Raw genomic sequence first — 20,275 nt, 5'->3', positions numbered from 1 at the left:
ATGGCATAATACGGTGCAGGTAGACCGGAGGAAGAGTACCTGAGCCTTGAAAAACAGGCTGAGCATATGAGCCCATCACAGATATGTAGCGCCCTCTCTGTTTTCGCGGCGGTACTTCGGCTCTCTTTTCACACGGTATACCGCACGCGAGCATCATTCGAAAATAATACACCACCACACCAGGGCCGTGCACAGGGGGGTGGCCCGGTGGCTAGAGCCACTGCCCCTCTGCCCTCATCGACTGAGGTGCCTCTCTTCCCCATCCCCACCGCTCCGCTCAAAGCATTCCGCTGATTCCGCTAATCCGCTCCAGGTTTTCCCGCTCGCTCCGCAGCATCACTCACAGTATACGACAGTTCACGAAAGCTGTCGCATTAACAGGTAGGCTATGCAAGACAGTGGTTGAATCTGCGAAATTAGTCATTTGTTTTTGTTGTATTTATGTCGGTAATGTTTTGCTCTTGGTCTTCTGGCTTCTGGCTCTTTCTTTGATTTATATCAACCAGGGCTGGACTGGCCATCGGGCATACCGCGCACTTTCCCGGTGGGCCGACGTGCTTTTTGGGCCGATACATCTCATACTTATACATTATTTTTATTATTAGGCTTATTATTTTTTCTTTTTCTTTTTAACGGCCTATAAAATTTGTACATCGGCGGCCCATTCGTTTTGTTTTGCTTAATTGGCGGTGCCGGGTTTGTGCCAGTGTAATGCATTGGTCAGAAAAAGTCAGCGTTAGGTTTTTTTTTTTTCTTCTGACAGACCAGCCCATGAAACACGTAGATCAGCGGTTATTTTCTTGATTGACACTGGGCTGGGCCAATCACATCTTTAAACGAGTGAGCGAGAGTGCAGCAGTGTCAGTGTGTATCTGTCAAAATAGTCAGCAAGATGGAAAAGAAACGCAAGGAATGTGCAGAAAAACAGCTTGAAAAAATGGAAACAGGCCCTTGAAGCAGACACTGTAAAATGTGTCAAAATATACACTACCGTTCAAAAGTTTAGGGTCAGTAAGATTTTTTAATGTTTTTAAAAGAAGTAGCCTATCTTCTGCTCACCAAGGCTGCATTATTTGATAAAAAAAAAAACAGTAATATTGTGAAATATTATGACAATTTAAAATGTTTTCTATTTTAATATATTTTAAATTGTAATTTATTCCTGTGATCAAAGCTGAATGTTCAGCATCATTACTCCAGTATTCAGTGTCACATGATCCTTCAGAAATCATTTTAATATGATGATTTGATGCTCAAGAAAAATTCATTATTATTATCAATGTTGAAAACAGTTGTGTACATTTTTTTTTTCAAAATTCTTTGATAAATAGAAAGTTCAAAAGAACAGCATTACTGTATATTCACATAGAAAACAGCTGTATTAAATTGGAATAATATTTCAGAATATTACTGTTTTTGTTTGCATTTTTAATCAAATAAATGCAGCCTTGGTGAGCAGAAGATAATTCTTTTAAAAACATTAAAAATCTTACTGACCCCAAACTTTTGAACGGTAGTGTATATTTTCTGACCTTCATCAGCTCCAGTGGCAGATGATGATAGTGAGGAGGATCAGGAGAGAGATGAGAGAGTGTAGAGCCTGCGGTAAGCAGAACTACTTTCAAAACACTTAGGCTATGTCATGAGTGTAGGAACCCATTACCCAGTTACAGATTATTTAGCACATCTGCATAGTTGACGATTACCGCAATTCACTAGAAATTTAATGAGAGGTGTTTGTAAACCATGTTTTCCGCCAAAATAAAAGCTTGATGCAGTTTGCGTCAAAATAAAATATCATGTGCTTATCTCTTTCAAGTATAGAAATTGGTACAAAACTAATTATGAAAGTTTCCTTTATTGTTTTACTAAATATGGCTATTACTGTCATTTAATTAATATTATAACTATTATTATGTAGTAGGTGTAATGTAGACACTGTAACTAAAAGAGGTTTGAATATTTCTTTGTTTAATTTGCACACTGAATATGGGTTGGAGCTTTTAATTTTGAACTCTCAAAGTGCACCAGATTGATGAATTTAACATTAAAATGCACAAAATTTTCTTACGGGGGGGGCATACCCCCAAGGACAGAGGTCCCACCACAGTTTTACCAAAAATCCTGTGAGAAACACTGGTATTGCTATGCCAGTGCAGCTTATAGCTTGTTTTAGGATTCATCACTGTATTAATAAATGTCAAATTTTTACTTATTTCATCTGTTAACTCTCATATACTCACTCATTACATGGCATTAGTGGTTTTAAGGAATTGGAGTTGGTATGCATATATTTAAGGGCGTGCAAAGATGGGTGCTGTTTATGATCATATAGTGGGCCAGTGTGGGCCAAAATGCCAGGGCCGATTTTTTTTATTTTTTTTTATTTTTTTCAGTCCAGCCCTGTGCACAACATATCCACGTTCTTAGAATTAGCTGCTTGTCTAATCAAATTATTGTACTCTTGATCAGATCTAATACAAATAACTAAATTTTGCCACACTAGTGTGCCAACCCCCCCCCCCCCCCCCCCCCCCCCAAAAAAAAAACAAAATATTGCCCCTTTTTTGGTTTAGGCCACTGCCCCTTAAAATGTCTGTGCACGGCCCTGCACCACACCAATGTATTACCGGTAATTAGATCAGATCAGAATGTCTTAAAATATTTATATCTAAAATAAGATTTTCAAGAATAACATAATTCCTGTTATAATTGGTAATTTAATATTTTGATGGTTTCAACATGCTCATATTTAAAAACTGCTACTACTGACTAATATTCACCATGCACTCTGGGGGTTCCATATATAACATTATGGTTCTTGTCTCAATTTTAAAGAACACTTTATGACAAAAGGTTTCTAGGCTATATAACGAGAAAGGTCTTAAATGATAGCATAATACTTTCATGTTTAATGGGTTATTTCAATTAGAGATAAAGTTTACAACTTCTGTTTAATTCATGAAATTTAATTAAAAATAAATAATGAATTAAAAAAACTTAAGTCAGGATTTTTTCGCTATGTGTTTTTATTGCTCTTAGAACAAGATTTTAAATGATTTACATTTAAGAGATTTTCAGATGTCCACTTGAGTGGACAGTCTGCGATTTTGGTTTTAACTGAAGATATACTGTATTAAACATAGGCCTATATGTAATGACACAGCGATTTGTGTATGTTTAACATGATTTTTTTTTTTAACAAACCAATGAATAAAAAATGTTTTTAAAAATTTTAATGATTTAAAATCCTGTGAAAACCATAAAATATAGGCCTAGCCTATTACAAACGCAAATGAGTTTATTCCCGTTCGACCAGTAGGCTAGATGAAGAACTTCATACAAGTTGAACTTCGCGTGTCTTTAATATCAGAACATGAGGACGTGATTCCATTAAAGATCAACCGTCGAAGGTAGGCTACGACTCTGTATAAAGAGTAGCCTATGCCGATTTACCCTTATTAGCTGTTCATTCTGATTATGTTCAAGATGGACACGTAGCTCTCCTCTCTGAGAAAATTCAGACTGAAATATATTGATCTATTGATGTTTTCAGATTGTGGAAAAATACGAGTTTTACGTAATCAGATTACTTTTCTGAAGTAACAAGTAGCCTAAAGCATTCAGCATGTATTACATAATCAGATTACTTTTCTGATGTAACAAGTAATGCATTACAATTTACAAGTAATTTACAATAGCCTTCATAATCACATTACTTTTTTATGTAGGCTACATGCAAATTGCATTCTAATAACACAAATACATTTATTATACAACCAAAAAAAGTTACTGCAGACAAAGTATTTTCATGAGTCACAGTAATAATATGCAGCCTTTTTTTCTCTCTGTTTTCTCTATAGTCACTTAGCACCAATTTGAATTTTTTTTTTTTTTTTTTTTTTTGCCTTTCTACTGTATAGGCAGCCAAGTTTTATTGAAATCCCATTTTGTATCCCAAGTACCCATTTAAGTGTGGGTTTTCAGTCCAGTCTACAAAGTGCTATTTCACATCAGAAACTGTATTATAACCATCTCGTTGGCCTGCATTGATCTAGTATTTTTCTTCTGGCAGATAAGGGCTGTTTTCTATTTTCTGTATGGCCAATTTAAAAAAAAAGAAAAATAAATGAAGAATATTAAAGTGAAATCTAAAGAAAAGTTCAAGGTGCTTCATTTTATGTAGCCTATTTGTTCTTTGTGATGTCCTTTTGGCATTCATTTCTGATATATGACTGTATTTATATGACAATTTTTTTTTTTTTTAGAATGAGTAACTCAGTATCCTATGTGATTAAGGTTAATCAAAACCATTGGTTCATCTTTTATTTGTAAACAATAAGCATTTGTTGCATGTTAATTTGGAGAAGAAAGGAAGTCCAGTTCAGGAGACAGCAAGCAGCACTAATATCATCCGAGGGAGGATGGTCAGCAGACTACTCTAATATTATTGTCTCCTGGATATTATCTTGATTGTCTTTGCAGGCCGGAGTTGCTAGATGGATCATCCGTTTACGTCTGTGTAAGCTGGCTCACTCATATCAGCCTTTCAAAATGAGATAAAGCATTTTCCAGAGGGGCATCAAGATGCACACCAGGCTGGTGATCACCAGTAATACAGCTGAGATGGATTTTTCTGTAGGCTGTGTCTCCTGAGGACAGGGCTTTTCATTAAGAAGATGAAAATGAACTGACATAAAGGTGAACTGACCCTGCAGTAAAGTTCATAACCTTTTTGAAGACCATGCACCCTATTGCGGTTTATTACGAATGAGATGTCTGTTTAAACTTGTTGTATCACTCATGTTATGCAGCACCTTTTGAACTATGAAACATTCAAAAAATGAAAATGGTCATGGTACAGTTGCCTAGAATGCATAAAGGGAATGCAAATTGACCCGGCATACTGTGATTTTTAAAATATTTAGCAGGTATTTATTTGACATTCCATGAATTCTTTACAAAACTTGTTTCTGACCCTCATCAATGTCATTTTCATACTGTATTTCTTGGTCATAGGATGGGGAAAAATATATATCTGTGTATCACTACCCTAAGAATGCATAAAGTGAGTGGAAAAAAAGCTATGGAATTTTGAATCAACACAGTATTTTTGGATATATTTTTTGTCAATGATACTTATTTTGTTGAAACTTTATGGATTACTTAAAAATCAGTTGACTTTTTTGCACCAACCCTGTGTCTGAATCTCCCTACTATATAGTAGGTGAAAAACAGAAGGTCTATGTGAAAAGACAGCTGAAGGCCACAAAAAAAAGAAAAAAAAGGAAGAGGTGCAAACTCTGGCCAAAAGTTATGCTTAGAAAGGTGCACATCTTATGTGGAAAGTTCTGTCTCTGTCTGGAAAGATCATTTTCACATGTTCTGTGAGAAATGTGGGTAGTGAAGGTTCAGACTAATAGCCTATACTTTACATTATATCTAAATTAGTTACAGTTTGTTTAGAAAAAGTACAACTGTATTTTAAATAGAATAAATTTAATCTTTTGTGATTCATAAAGGAAAGTGGACAAATAAACATGTTTGATATATTAAAACATTTTTGTATCATCAATTATTTTAATTATTTAATTAAAATGCCTCTTTGTGCATTTATGTAGTTTTTTTTTGGTTCATGCATTCTAGGGTTAAAAATCCCATAAAAGAGAACACATTGTTCATTCAGTTAGTTCATGTTAGCTAATGCTTTAATGTTAACAAATGGGACTCTTGTAATATATATATATATTTTTTTTATAAAAATGCATTTTATCCAATAGGCTATAATAAAATATTGAATTGCTCACTAAAATATATGGCGTCTAAATTATTTTGTTGATAATTAAATATTTTAGTAATTATGTGGATTTGTTTATTTGTATTTAGGCTAATTTTATTGTTTAGTCTATGTCTTGATTTATGTTTTTGTTTTTCATTCCTCTTGTAGAAGCCTCAAATTGATTGTGATGGATGAAGGACTAGTAACTCATCTTGCACATTGCAATAAAATGATACAGGATTAATATAAATAAAAAACAAAGATTTATTTGTGGTCAGCAGTATGAACCTCATGTCGACAGTGCAAGTAACATTCCTGGTGCATTATAAACATTCACATTTCTGTGTGCAAAAGAGGAACGTATAAATCCATACAGAATAGCAGTCCTGCGAAATCTGACAGACGTAAACAAACTTGACAAAAAGTACATACATTTTATATTTCACATCTACTCCCGAAAATGTGCCCAAAGAACTTGCAAAATCTTTTTACATGTCATTAAAGATAGTAAACGTATGGGAGTCTCTTCTGGCATCAACTTCCTGCATCCACATGGGACTGTCGCTGCGGGTTGAGAGGTCAATTGTTGACTTCCATATATCCAGTAATATTATGCTGCGGCATCCCAGGACAATGTGACCCTCCTCGGATCACCTTCATTAGCTAGTTGAAGCTGCAAGTGAGCGCACGGGAGGGCCAGGATTACACCCAGGGTGTGCACCGACCGCTCTCCAGCGGCACCAGCTCAACTCCGGCTGCAGTTTGACGGTAGCGCGGGGAGGTAAGGCGGATAACTGCGTGATGGGCATAGGCTATAGCTTTTCATGCTAGCGGCATTACAGTTACTTTAGCGCTCTGTGCATCAAAGCTGTGCTACTATGAAGGCATCTCATACCCGCACTCATAAGTGATATTGTGAGACGCGAATCCGTTACAAAAACTAAAGCAGCGCATTTGTTTGTAGTAGTGCATGACTTTTACGCGTTGTCTGCCAGAAGTAAAAGCCGTGCCAAAGTCAGTGGGTTCAGCTGCAAGTGTGAAAACAAAGGCGAAGATAATTCATTTTTGTATGCAGTTGCACAGCAGCGCGTGCCCGCTGGGGCTAGCCAGTTAGCGCGAGCCTGACACAAAATAAAATCATGATTACAGACGTGCTTTATCTGTTATTGAAGGTCTTTATAAAAGCAAACGTAGTCGAGTTGTTTGTATCGTTACTCTAGCACGAATAACCGACACATGCTGACTGGCTGTTAGTAGTTATTGTGATGTTTTGACAGCCCCCCTTGTCCCCTGCGGGTGACTCCTCGACCATGCGACAGTGGTGCCTTCCTGCTGTGGCTCCACGCGCAGAACCGCTCCCAACGGGCCGATTATCACCTCAAATATCAGGTAAGGCAACAAATATGATGTGAAGCATTTTTTTTTAAATGAAGATAATCAAGCTAGATTTGCATTTCCTGAAGAAATGTCAGTGTTTGCAACTGCAAGGTAGTTCAAGAATTGTAAAGTACAAGGATAGATAGATAAGAATGATATATGAGATTGGCAGTAATGTAAAATATAGAAGAATAACTAGATGTGTCCAGTGTACCTTTTGGAATTCACCAATATAAATATAAAAATATAATATAAAAAAATAAATGGTGTCTTTATTTATTCACCCTTCATGTTATTTCACACCTTTGACTGTTTATTCTGTGGTACAAAAAAGTGCATTTTTAAAGAATCCTGCTCACTTTATTATATAATGAAAGTTAATGGGGACTGGGGCTGTCAGGCTCCAAAATGAGAAAAAAGTACCAAACAAGTATAAAATTAAGCTTGTGTGATGTATTCCAAGTCTTATGGAATAGCTTTGTGTTATTTAGTTCAATTCAATTTACATTTATTTGTGTAGTGCTTTTACAATATATAGTTTCAAAGTGTAAGGAACATAGTTCAACATACTAAACTTTAAAGAAAAAAAAAAAAATCCATATTATTATGCTCTTTTTCTTCTTTTTTCCTGTGCAAAAAAGACCACAAGCCCCTTCTCCATTCATAATGCGCTCTGTTTGTTTGAGCATTCCAACCAGCCTGACACAGCAACACTGGCTCAACCAATGGCGTGAGTTTAGGGGAGGGACATCTGTTTTCCTGACCAATAGCAGATTTTTGCTGTTCTATAGTGTCCACCCACATTTCAGCGGCTTTGGTTTTGAAAGTATTTTTCGTATACATTTTTCCCCATAGGGATTTAAAAAAAAAAAGTCTTAGTTTAAAACTCATAAGCCACTAACCAACCCAGATATGAGGTGATTGTGAACTTTTAAAAACAAATTCCAAAAACTTGAAATTTTTGTCCAATTTTTAAATACTTTTTTGGCTTCAAATCAAAGTACATCACTGCGCAACAGCTTTAATGAATGAATTATTAATGCTAACATTAAAATATTTTAGTTCTTTGAGAGTGTTGGGAAATTGACTTCTACATTTGCAGTGGTTTATGAGAGTGGGCGGCACAATCATGAGAATCATGGGTAATGTAGATGTTCACTAGGTATTCTGCTGTTAAATGCGATTCTTTTTCTAAAGTTCAAATAAAGCGAGCTGTTGGCTTCAACAATATTACACACTGATTTAACAACCTTGTAGTCCACAGTTACTCTGTCTTTAAAGGTTTATAAGTTGTCATAAGAAATCAATACATTTTTACTCCCAGAACCCCACTGTTCTGCTATTTTTGTTGTTGTGATGACATTAGTGGTGCAGAAACTACACACTTCTCATTTGAGTGATGTTTAATATAAAATCAAAACAACATAATTTGCTTATTTTTTTTGTCTTTTCTTCTCCCGCAGATGTCAGGATGGAGTGTTGTGATGTGGAGCCGCGCTATACCATTGAACAGATCGACTTGCTCCAACGTTTAAGGCTGTCAGGGATGACCAAACCTCAGATCATTCAAGCCCTTGAGTCTTTAGAGAGGCTTGATCCAGACCATCGAGCCCCATGCTGCAACAATCACTCGGCCCCACCCAGCGCCCCTACCTCCGCAACCCCCGCTGCCCCCTCGTCCTCCTCCTCTTCCTCCTCCTCTCTTACCTCAGCCACCACACAGACCCCTGTTATAGATGCTGCATTATCACCCAGCAACAGCTACGATGCCTCGCCTCCACCCCTGTACCCACCCAGCGGAGTTCAGAGGTCGTTTAGTTACGACTTGGCAGAAGAAGACTGGGATCTGGAGGAGAAGGTGGAGGAATACATGAGGTATTATTTTTTACGAGAGCACTCTATCAGCTGCGTCTGTGGGATTCTCTTCTCAGGTCTACTGAGAGGTAGAGATTAATATAACAGCTGATAATGACAGTGAACGTCCCTGAGCAACAGTGTAATTTTCCTAGAACAAGAGCCCTTTCTGAATCAGGTCAGGTGGACAATTGGCTCAGATGGATACTTTTTGTAGCTTTTCTTGTGCTTTGGATCTGCCACATAATATTTTCCTCATTTAAACATGTATATAATGCAAAACCCCACGTTTTATAAAATCTTTTAAAGCAGCTGACGTTTTTAATGCTTAATGAAAATTAAAACCTAATGTTTTGACTTTGTCAATGTTATGCTTGTCTTTGTTTGGACTGTAGGAGAGACAGTAACCTTGTGAAAGAAGAGATAAAGGCTTTTCTCAATAACAGAAGGATCTCACAGGCAATTGTTGGACAAGTCACAGGTACTCTGAATGCTTTGTCTCGCAATGGAAAAAACAGTGTACATGCTCATTTTCTAATCATGCAAAACCATCAGAGAATGGGTAACAAAGTATTTTTTACTAAAACCATTTAACCTTGGCTATATTCATTTACTGTACATTCACAAAGTATGAATTATTTCCTGTGCTGAAAAGGAGAAATATATTAGTAATGTTTTTATTTACTTGCACATCAAGAATGTCAGACAGGGAAAATCTAGGCCAACCACAACTTCGATAACCAAAACATTGACATGGAGGAAAAATACAGCAAGCATGTGAAACTGATAATATCTTGCTGCAAAGAGGTCAGAGCTGATGAAACATGCGCATAGAGAAGATGGATATCGAACATGAATGCAACAACAAACTTGCTTTAGTCTGTGGGAGCGACTGATTGCAAGTTCAGTTTGCATTTTCATCCCTTAGTTAATACTTCTCCCATTACTTTACACAGACTATTACACAGATCATACTATACAGTGAAAGATCAACACTGGATCTTATAAGTTACACAGAGTACAAATGCTTTTACTATCAATAATCAGTTTATTTTGAGCACATATGCTTTTTTACTCATAGTGTGTGTCAAAAATGCAAGATGTAAGTCAACATTACATCAATCACATGCAGGACTTTTATTTAATTTTACTTCAACAATATTTTAAAAATGGCTTGAGCCTGTATATTTATATAAAACCACACCAATTGAACGAAGCAATGTCAATTTAGTAATATTTATGTACTATTATAGTTTTTATTAGTATTTTGAATTGGCTTTTATTTTTTCATTGTTATTTTGCCTTTGTCAGTTTTTGGAAACCTGTTGCAGCAAGATTCCATTTGTTCATTAAGTTAACTACATTAGTTAACATAATCTAACAATGAAAAAATATTCTAAAGAATTCATTAATATCATTTAATGTTAATTTCAACATTTTACTAATACATTATTCATTTCAAAAGTTGTATTTGTTAATATTATGTAACAGACCTGAGCTAACATGAAGTAATAATGAACAGTTACCATTAAAATAGATGAATAAATACTGTAACAAATAAATTGCTCATAGTTAATGTATTGACTTACGTTAACTATTGGGAACTTACATTAAAGTGTGACCTTTCTGTAATATCACTTTTTTAAGTTTTTTTTTAGTTTTAGTTCAGTTTTATTTATTTCCAGCTAGTAATTTTAGTGCATCAACTTAAACTTATTTTAGTTAGTTGCCAAACCAACATAATTTAAGGTTTTTCATCTAATATTTATATTTTATTTGATTTAAATGAACAAAAATGTGGAACAAAACCCTGGCATCTTTGGTTTTATTCTGGTCTTTTCCTGTCATTTCCTTTTGAATGACTGTGTGATCTTCTGCAGGTATCAGTCAGAGCTACATCTCCCAGTGGCTTCTGCAGCAGGGGCTTGAGATGAGCGACTCCAAACGCAGAGCGTTCTATCGCTGGTACCTGCTGGAGCGTAACAGCCCAGGTGAGTTGTGCTTCCTCAGCAGGGAGACGACTTTCCAAAAACAAGGGCGTGGCCTGAATTTTAGGCTTGGGGCTGGCTTATGTTCAGTTTTTATTTATTTTTTTATTTTTTGGGGTCTTCACTTGCCATTCTGCCATATCTTCCCTATATAGTTTGCACGGTCCTTGAGGGCTTTACATTTGAAAATTCAGTGTTTGATAAAGACCATATATTGGAATGACATGCTATGTCGCCGCACCGCATTGAAATGAAATCAACTGGTGTCATTTTCCATCAGTTATGCGCTTAAGTTAATGCTGTTCTTGGCACATCCAAGAAGTGTAGGTTGCAATCAGAAATTAGCTTTAAAGCCTTTTAGGCTGTAACACCGCCAACACTCGCATCATCTTGCATTTATAATACAGAAAACATGTTGATGCTTGAAGGAGCTAATTAAGTAATGTGATGCCCTCCAGGACCACTTCTGCTCTTCATCTCCCAGGTTTGACCCTCTTCTGTAGCTCTCAGTCCTGATCCTGGGTTTGTCAAATGCTGGTTTTCATGTCCTCTTTGCACTGAAGTGCAGTTAACACCCGACCCTACTAACAAAGCCCTGAGCATGACGCTTTTACATTCTCTGCAGCGCTGGAGAATTGAGCATGGCTCCAAGAACCTAATCACGTTGAATGTCTATTAACGCTGCTATCTACAATTAATTTTTACTTACTTTAACGATCTACAAGGATTTTCATTGAACACTATGTTAATATTTGTTTACGGTCATCACCATTAATTGCAAGTTTTCGGCCTCTCGAAGGGGCCCTAGTTAACACAGTTTTCTGATTGCCCAAATGGGTTAAAGGAATCAGATGGAGTGAAAACCAGCATGCTCAGGTCCCCAGGAGCAGGACTGACACTCCCTGGAATAGGCAGAGAGAACTGCTGATGCACCTCCTCCCCTGGTACTCTGCTCACCAAGCCCAGTCAGGTAACGTCCACGCAGCAGGGAAACACTGCTTAAGTTTACTTCAGTACAAATGGTTTGGGAAATTAATATTTGTTCTCTTTGAGTCTTAAATCACCTTTTCACTATCTCCAACAAACAATACACCAGAAGTCATTCGTTTCCAATGGAGGGTAGTATGGGAGCTGCGTAGAGTTCCGATTATATGCAATTTTTGGATCCTATTTGCGCATTAAAATATTTTAACTTTTGTGGCTAGACCTGACCATTATGTGATGTATTCTAATCAGAACTTTTTTGAGTGCAAGTTGAGAGTTACAGTACCAATAGTTTTGCACTAAAATGCGATTCTTTAAACACTACATCAATCATTTTCTGAAATAATTATTATATAATGATGATTATTTAGTTGATTAACCCTAGAAAACCTACTATGCTTCAGTATTTTTTTTAGCATCATTTGAGATACTATTATAGTTTTTAATAAAATTCTTTAATTTGTTTTTATTTATATATTTTCCAGTTTCATTTACATTTTTTGGTCAGTGGTTTAGTAATTTTGTTTTATGTTTTTGACATGTCGATAAACTTCTTTTTTTTTATTCATTCTTATTTCAATTGTAGTTATTTTTGAAAACTATTTTAGTAAACTAAATTAAAATAAGAAATCTTGCCTTGGCAACTAGCTAAAATAAAATAAGTTCTTTTTTTTTTTTTACGTTTTGTTTTTTCAAGTAAAGAACGTTTTTTTCTGGTTTTAGTTTACAATAATAACCGTGCTATGCTTTTCTTTTAGATGTATTGACAGTCATTTTTGGGTTGTATGGAAAATAATCAAACACTTTTATTCTTCACGACCTACAGTGAGGAAAATAAGTATTTGAACACCCTGCTATTTTGCAAGTTCTCCCACTTAGAAATCATGGAGGGGTCTGAAATTGTCATCGTTGGTGCATGTCCACTGTGAGAGACATAATCTAAAAAAAAAAATCCAGAAATCACAATGTATGATTTTTTAACTATTTATTTGTATGATACAGATGCAAATAAGTATTTGAACACCTGAGAAAATCAATGTTAATATTTGGTACAGTAGCCTTTGTTTGCAATTACAGAGGTCAAACGTTTCCTGTAGTTTTTCACCAGGTTTGCACACACTGCAGGAGGGATTTTGGCCCACTCCTCCACACAGATCTTCTCTAGATCAGTCAGGTTTCTGGGCTGTCGCTGAGAAACACGGAGTTTGAGCTCCCTCCAAAGATTCTCTATTGGGTTTAGGTCTGGAGACTGGCTAGGCCACACCAGAACCTTGATATGCTTCTTACAGAGCCACTCCTTGGTTATCCTGGCTGTGTGCTTCGGGTCATTGTCATGTTGGAAGACCCAGCCTCGACCCATCTTCAATGCTCTAACTGAGGGAAGGAGGTTGTTCCCCAAAATCTCGCAATACATGGCCCTGGTCATCCTCTCCTTAATACAGTGCAGTCGCCCTGTCCCATGTGCAGAAAAACACCCCCAAAGCATGATGCTACCACCCCCATGCTTCACAGTAGGGGTGGTGTTCTTGGGATGGTACTCATCATTCTTCTTCCTCCAAACACGTTTAGTGGAATTATGACCAAAAAGTTCTATTTTGGTCTCATCTGACCACATGACTTTCTCCCATGACTCCTCTGGATCATCCAAATGGTCATTGGCAAACTTAAGACGGGCCTTGACATGTGCTGGTTTAAGCAGGGGAACCTTCCGTGCCATGCATGATTTCAAACCATGACGTCTTAGTGTATTACCAACAGTAACCTTGGAAACGGTGGTCCCAGCTCTTTTCAGGTCATTGACCAGCTCCTCCCGTGTAGTTCTGGGCTGATTTCTCACCTTTCTTAGGATCATTGAGACCCCACGAGGTGAGATCTTGCATGGAGCCCCAGTCCGAGGGAGATTGACAGTCATGTTTAGCTTCTTCCATTTTCTAATGATTGCTCCAACAGTGGACCTTTTTTCACCAAGCTGTTTGGCAATTTCCCCGTAGCCCTTTCCAGCCTTGTGGAGGTGTACAATTTTGTCTCTAGTGTCTTTGGACAGCTCTTTGGTCTTGGCCATGTTAGTAGTTGGATTCTTACTGATTGTATGGGGTGGACAGGTGTCTTTATGCAGCTAACGACCTCAAACAGGTGCATCTAATTTAGGATAATAAATGGAGTGGAGGTGGACATTTTAAAGGCAGACTAACAGGTCTTTGAGGGTCAGAATTCTAGCTGATAGACAGGTGTTCAAATACTTATTTGCAGCTGTATCATACAAATAAATAGTTAAAAAATCATATATTGTGATTTCTGGATTTTTTTTTTAGATTATGTCTCTCACAGTGGACATGCACCTACGATGACAATTTCAGACCCCTCCATGATTTCCAAGTGGGAGAACTTGCAAAATAGCAGGGTGTTCAAATACTTATTTTCCTCACTGTATATGTAAGCTCTGTGCGAATTCTATGCGAATGTCAGAAATAGTGGAAAGATTGTTGCATTAGAAAAAAAGCTTTAAAGTCTTTAGAATGGCTCTTTAGACTTAAATGGATAGTTCATCAAAAATAACACCTTTGTGTCATTCTAAACCTTTATGATTTTCTTTCATGTGTGGAACACAAACTGAGAAATTTAATAGAAAATGAAATGCAATGAAAATGGATGGGGACCAGGGACAGCTATGGCCACGATTCACTTTCATTGCATGGAAAAGAGCAGCATGGACATCCTTCTATAAGTATCTCCTTTTGTGTTCTATGAAAGGAAGACAGTCATTCTGGTTTGGAACAACTTTAGGGTTAGTAAATGACACAATTTGTATTTTCTGGTGAACCATTCCTTTAGTTTGTATTTAGCTACATGTGCAGTGAATTCATATTCTACTGCTATTTTGGTTTGTGTGCAATAATGTTCATAACAGGCACCACGTTGTCCATGCGTTCACTGGTTAAAGAGGAGCCTGACTGGAGGTTGGCTGCAAGCCCCGCAGACAGGGCAGCGGTTGGGCCTTTTAGACTGCGCAGAGGTAGTCGCTTCACCTGGAGAAAAGAGTGCCAGTCAATCATGGAGAGGTAAATGACAGAGCATTACTGTCTTTGGCACTATTCGGATTGTAATTGTTTCTCAGGGTGACATCTGTAAAAGAACATATGCATGGCTCCTTTAAGATAAAACTCACAAAGACAAATACATGCTGCAGTTAAAGGTGCTCTAAGCAATGTTGGGTGAAGTCACTTCTTGTTGACGTTCAAAGTATTGTCAAACAAAACGGAGGCTAGCTCGACCCTCCCTCCTCCTCATCCCCCCCCCCCCCCCCCCCCCCTCCCTTCCGTGCTTCCTGAAAACAGCCATGAACCATTTAGAAAAACCAAACTGGATTTCCTCACCTGTCCAGCAAAAACAGAGCCACCTGAATGTCGGATTGGAAGCCCTTCTGCCGGCGGAGTTTTCGCCACCTTTTGAACGCTTTTCCGATGTAAATTCGGGACTTCGCGTGTTCCTTCTCCTTTTCCCTCTTCTTTGTTATTTGTTCATCGGAACGTCGTCTCTTTGGTCGTGTGTCGGCCATATCGAAATTCTCAAGAATATACATTTTTAATGTTAGTCATTGTCGTTGTCTAGGACATCTCTCCTCTAGCTAACTTCCCTCTTAATGCTTCATGTGCACGCGCACTAACCTCCCCCAACCCCAAATCATTCTTGTCGGTTATTGGCTGGAACACTGTTTGTTATGTTTCGTGGTCCAGGCTGGGCCAGTTTGTTTTTCTTGCCGCTTGTGGAGCCTGGGCTGTCTACAGAGATCGCGTTTTTTTACAGTGTGTTCAGGGGACAGGCAGCTAGCGGATAGTGAGGAGATGTTTGCTGTATGTGACAAAAAATGTTTTGGCCTAAAAAAACGCGTGACATCGCTTAGAGCACCTTTAAATACGGTCCTCGCTCTTCTTCCAAGCGCTTAATCACGCCTTTTACACATAAGAGACTATTTATGGGAGTGGTAACTGCATAGTACAATGAATTCACTCCAATTTTGACATATTATCAATTAATATAAAAAAAAAAAAAAACAATAACCATCCATCCAAACAGGATTTTTGATTTACCGTTGGAATTCTGAATTTATTGTGATGGCACAATCATCATATTACATTAATTTCATAGTGAGGTATGGTGACTGTTCCCTTAAAAGTGGAACATTTTCTCCATTCGCAAGCATTTTTCCACTTAATGTGATTGTCATAAATGTTGTGAATAAAAGTAGCCTATTTAATTAATCATTTACATTATTTACATTTATTCATTTAGCAGACGCTTGTATCCAAAGCGACTTACAAATGAGAACAATAGAAGCAGTTAAACTAAAAATCAGTGTTCTAAGGCCGTTACTGTTTCCTATTGGTTGGTTTCCAAGTCTTGTTCTGATTCACTGCGTTTGTTCTCATAGTTTCTTTATAGAGAATCAGTATCCTGATGAGGCCAAAAGAGAGGAAATTGCCAATGCCTGTAATGCTGTCATTCAAAAACCTGGTAAGTGATTGCAATCAGTATCTAAGCCGCCTCAGAACCAGACCAGTCATATCATAGCCATGCCATATTTGTTGCAAATGTACCCCTGCCTCACTGAATGCCAACTGACTTATTGATTTAAATTTTCTTGCATATATGTTGTTTCAGGATGCAAACTGTCCGAATTTGAACGAGTCACTGCGCTCAAAGTGTACAACTGGTTTGCCAATCGGAGGAAGGAGATGAAGAGACGTGCCAACATAGGTGAGACTAACAATCGTAGTCTGACACTCGCTGATTTAAGTGACACAAGAATCGGAAATTTATCTAGGATGCCTAAAGTTTTAGTTTTTTCCTCCAGTACTCCATGTGGAATATTTCACACATTAAGCCTCCAAAACGAATATTTCAGTAACAAAATCATATAGTGCCTGTCTGTGGGCTGTCTATTTGTGTGATTATGAAGTACCGTTCAAAAGTTTTTTGAAAAACCAAGGTTAAAACGCATAACAAACAAGCAATACAGTAAAAACAGTAAAGCATTGTTACAATTTAAAAATATCTTTTACATTTGAATACATTTTAAATGCATTTTATTCCTGTGATGGCAAAGCTGAATTTTCAGCATCATCATCACTCTTGACAGTCTTCAGTGTCACATGAAGCTTCAAAAATCATTCTAATATGCAGATTTGTTGTTCAAGAAACATTTCCAATCAGTTGTGCTGCTTAATATTTTTGTGGAAACCATGATGCATTTTTTTCAGGATTCTTTGATGAATAGAAAGTTTAAAAGAGCAGCATTTATTTTAAGTAGAAATCTTTTGTAACATTATACATGTTTTACTGTGACTTTTAATGAATTTATTGCATCCTTGCTAAATTAAAGTATTCATTTCTATAAAACTTTAAAAAAAAAAAAACCTTAGTGTATAATCCCGTGACTTGTGGACAGGCAATTAGATTTTTTTTAATTTATTTTTTTTATTGGAAGCAGTTTCAGTTGAGACATTCTTTATTTTTCTTGACAGGAAAGCCTTTGCAGGATTTTTAAACTGTCATCGTTATCTCTTTATACTAAACACTTTCTCTCTGTTTCACTCAGAGGCTGCCATACTCGAGAGCCATGGGATAGAGGTGCCGAGCCCCAGCTGCCACTCCAACAGCGAAGAGGTTGAGACTCAGGAGTTTGGAGATCAAGTCATGAGTCAGCGTTTCTCTGAGCAGGTTGTTGTAAATGCACTATTCGGACTGCTTTTGTGGTCAGGATTGTTTGTTTGAATGTGATGGGTTTGTTTCCAGGAGGATCTCTCCCAGAGAAAAGACATTGAGCCAGAAGGTGCCATGCTACCTCCTGTGGAAGTGGTGTCTCTTCCAAGCCCGGCCTCTCAACTCATGGAGCGGAAACTGGATGAATCGAAAAGAGAGGCTATTGATGACGATTAAGCGATGAGCCGAGTCATACTTTTGTTCCAAAGTGGCTTGACGTGGCTGTTTACAGCCAAGCCTGACACACTCAATTCTCTGGTGCCTCTAGTGGTAGGGAGGCCTCTCTATGTATCTACAGTAATCACGCTTGTAGTAACGGCAATATTTACTCTATATAGTATATTGTGCATTCCAAGACCGTCTTAACGCTTCCTGCGAAAGGGAAAGATGCATAAGGTGCAAACTAGTAACTTTCTTATCACGCTAAAACTGTTTTATTTCATTTCTCATATACAGCAGTTTCACCTGGTATTATCTCGAGCGAGCAGTCTAGAGAAACCTGCAGGACAGGTGTTTAATTTGACAGAAGGGGCGCACTGAACCCAGTTAGGAGTCTGTGTGAATTTTAGGAGCTGAACAGTCTCTTAGTTGTCATATGCAATAGTTAAAGGACATGATGGGACATATACACCCCTGATAGATACACAAACTCAGGTAGAACCAAACTTGGCAGTTGAATGAGAAGATCCGTTTTCAACCATCATGGAAATCAAAAGTGTTTCTCACAATAATGGTTCATTGTGTAGAAATGTGACTTGTCAAGCTTACCAAACTGTATATATTATTTTTCACTTCTTTTTTTCAGGTGTAATCTGAAAGTAATATTCAGATGATCATGGCTCTCTTTTTGTATACTCAAAGCTCTTTGTATCCAGCCACTTAAGCTATACTGACCCCGACTAGTGTGAGGGGTCTAAAATGCTTCAGAAGTTTTCCCCCTTAAGTATTATTTGCTATAAGCATCATTTACTTACCTATTTAATAAGGTAATGCAGTATGTAAAACTACAAGTATAATATCAGCATCTAATGCAACAAGCTGCTTTTCAATGAATTGATATATACAGTTTGATTTTTCTGCATTTTAACGAAGGCCAAAGCTCGGCCAAGTTGTAAAACAATGCATTTTACATGAACATAGTCAAATGGACTAAACGATTGCTTACGGCACATCAACGTGCCACGGTGAGAAATGCTGCCCAGTATGATTATTCTGGCCTATCAGCTTTGTACACACAGGATATGATGCTGCACGCTGTCAAGGCCCCCTTACTGTGTGTTTTTTTCCTAATGACAAAACAATAAAATGAATAGACAAATGTAGTGTTGAGTTTGAGTTCAATTTATAAATTGTGACCCTGGATCACAAAACCAGTCACGTCGCACGGCAATAGCCAACAATACATTGTATGGGTCAAAATTATCGATTTTTCTTTTATGCCAAAAATCATTAGGATATTAAGTAAAGATCATGTTCCATGAAGATATTTTGTAAATTTCCCACCGTAAATATATAAAACACTTATTTTTGTGAGTGAATGCAGCACAATTGCGAACATAAATTGACAACTTTAAAGGTGATTTTCTCAATGTTTCGATTTTTTGCACCCTCAGATTCCAGATTTTCAAATAGTTGTATCTCTGGACAAATATTGTCCTATCCTAACAAACCATACATCAGTGGAAATATTATTTATTCAGCTTTCAGATGATGTATGAATCTCAATTTCAACAAATTTACCTATGTGACTGGTTTTGTGGTCCAGGGTCACAATTATTTTTTTTAAGGTAAAACTTGCATTACTGGGCATGAAGTTTGGGGTCGGCAAGATTTTTTTTTTTATTGTTTCTGAAAGAAGAGTCTCGTGCTACTGGGCCACCGTATTATACTCAACAAAGTTGCATTTATTTGATATAAAATTCAGTAAAAACAGTAATATTGTGAAATGTAATAATACATCAAAATATTACTATTTAAAATAACTGTTTTCTATTCTAATATATTTTAAAATGTCATTTACTCCTATGATGGCAAAGCTGAATTTTCAGCAATCATTACTCAAGTTGAAATTGAAAGGGTTTTTTTAATATTCTAAATGTCTTTACTGTCACTTTTGATCAATTTAAAGCATTCTTACAAAATAAACGCATTAAAAATGTTTAAAAAAAATCAATCCAAGATATGAATACTCTCCTACTGACTTCCACTTTCTTCAAAATGTAATCCAAAGTAAAAATGTATGATGTATACTTTGCCGACCTACATAATCCTGTCAAATAAATTGCGCTTAGTCTGTTTTAAATTTGTTTTTATTGTGACTGCAGCCTTTTACAGTGATACTTACTGTTGTTTACCTTGTATTAAAGGTACATTTGATTTTGCTTTTCATTTTAGGCTCAAATGTGATTGGCTTTTGAAAATCTTGTATAGCAGTAATACAGCTTGTGTGTACGTGCTTAACTATATTTTGGGACAAATTTGTACCCAGAAGTGACCAAAACCTAATTTGTAAATCAAATTACGTCCTCATTTG

At 37.0% G+C, this 20,275-nt stretch overlaps 1 protein-coding gene across 3 annotated transcripts; it reads left to right on the top strand.

Moving 5' to 3' along the window:
• Nucleotides 1-6,352: 6,352 nt before the first annotated feature.
• On the top strand, nucleotides 6,353-19,064 carry LOC311093703 (homeobox-containing protein 1). 3 transcript variants are annotated; one of them, XM_084131277.1, is made up of 11 exons: nucleotides 6,353-6,560; nucleotides 7,057-7,168; nucleotides 8,620-9,031; nucleotides 9,406-9,491; nucleotides 10,891-11,001; nucleotides 11,843-11,968; nucleotides 14,891-15,041; nucleotides 16,412-16,494; nucleotides 16,642-16,737; nucleotides 17,579-17,700; nucleotides 17,776-19,064. In XM_084131277.1, exons 2-11 carry the CDS (start codon nucleotides 7,090-7,092, stop codon nucleotides 17,917-17,919), a joined length of 1,410 nt encoding a protein of 469 aa, XP_083987403.1. In that variant the 5' UTR covers nucleotides 6,353-6,560; nucleotides 7,057-7,089; the 3' UTR covers nucleotides 17,920-19,064. The 3 variants fall into 3 exon arrangements, with proteins under 3 accessions (XP_083987403.1, XP_083987405.1, XP_083987404.1); XM_084131278.1 differs by having other exon boundaries at nucleotides 6,458-6,560; nucleotides 7,037-7,168; XM_084131279.1 differs by lacking the exon at nucleotides 11,843-11,968.
• Nucleotides 19,065-20,275: the final 1,211 nt, after the last annotated feature.

The sequence above is a fragment of the Abramis brama genome, assembly GCF_963993115.1.
Source record: "Abramis brama genome assembly, chromosome: 12".
In the NCBI taxonomy this organism is placed as follows: Eukaryota; Metazoa; Chordata; class Actinopteri; order Cypriniformes; family Leuciscidae; genus Abramis; species Abramis brama.
The sequence above is the reverse complement of the archived record's forward strand: the minus strand, read 5'-3'. Positions and strand labels throughout refer to the sequence as shown.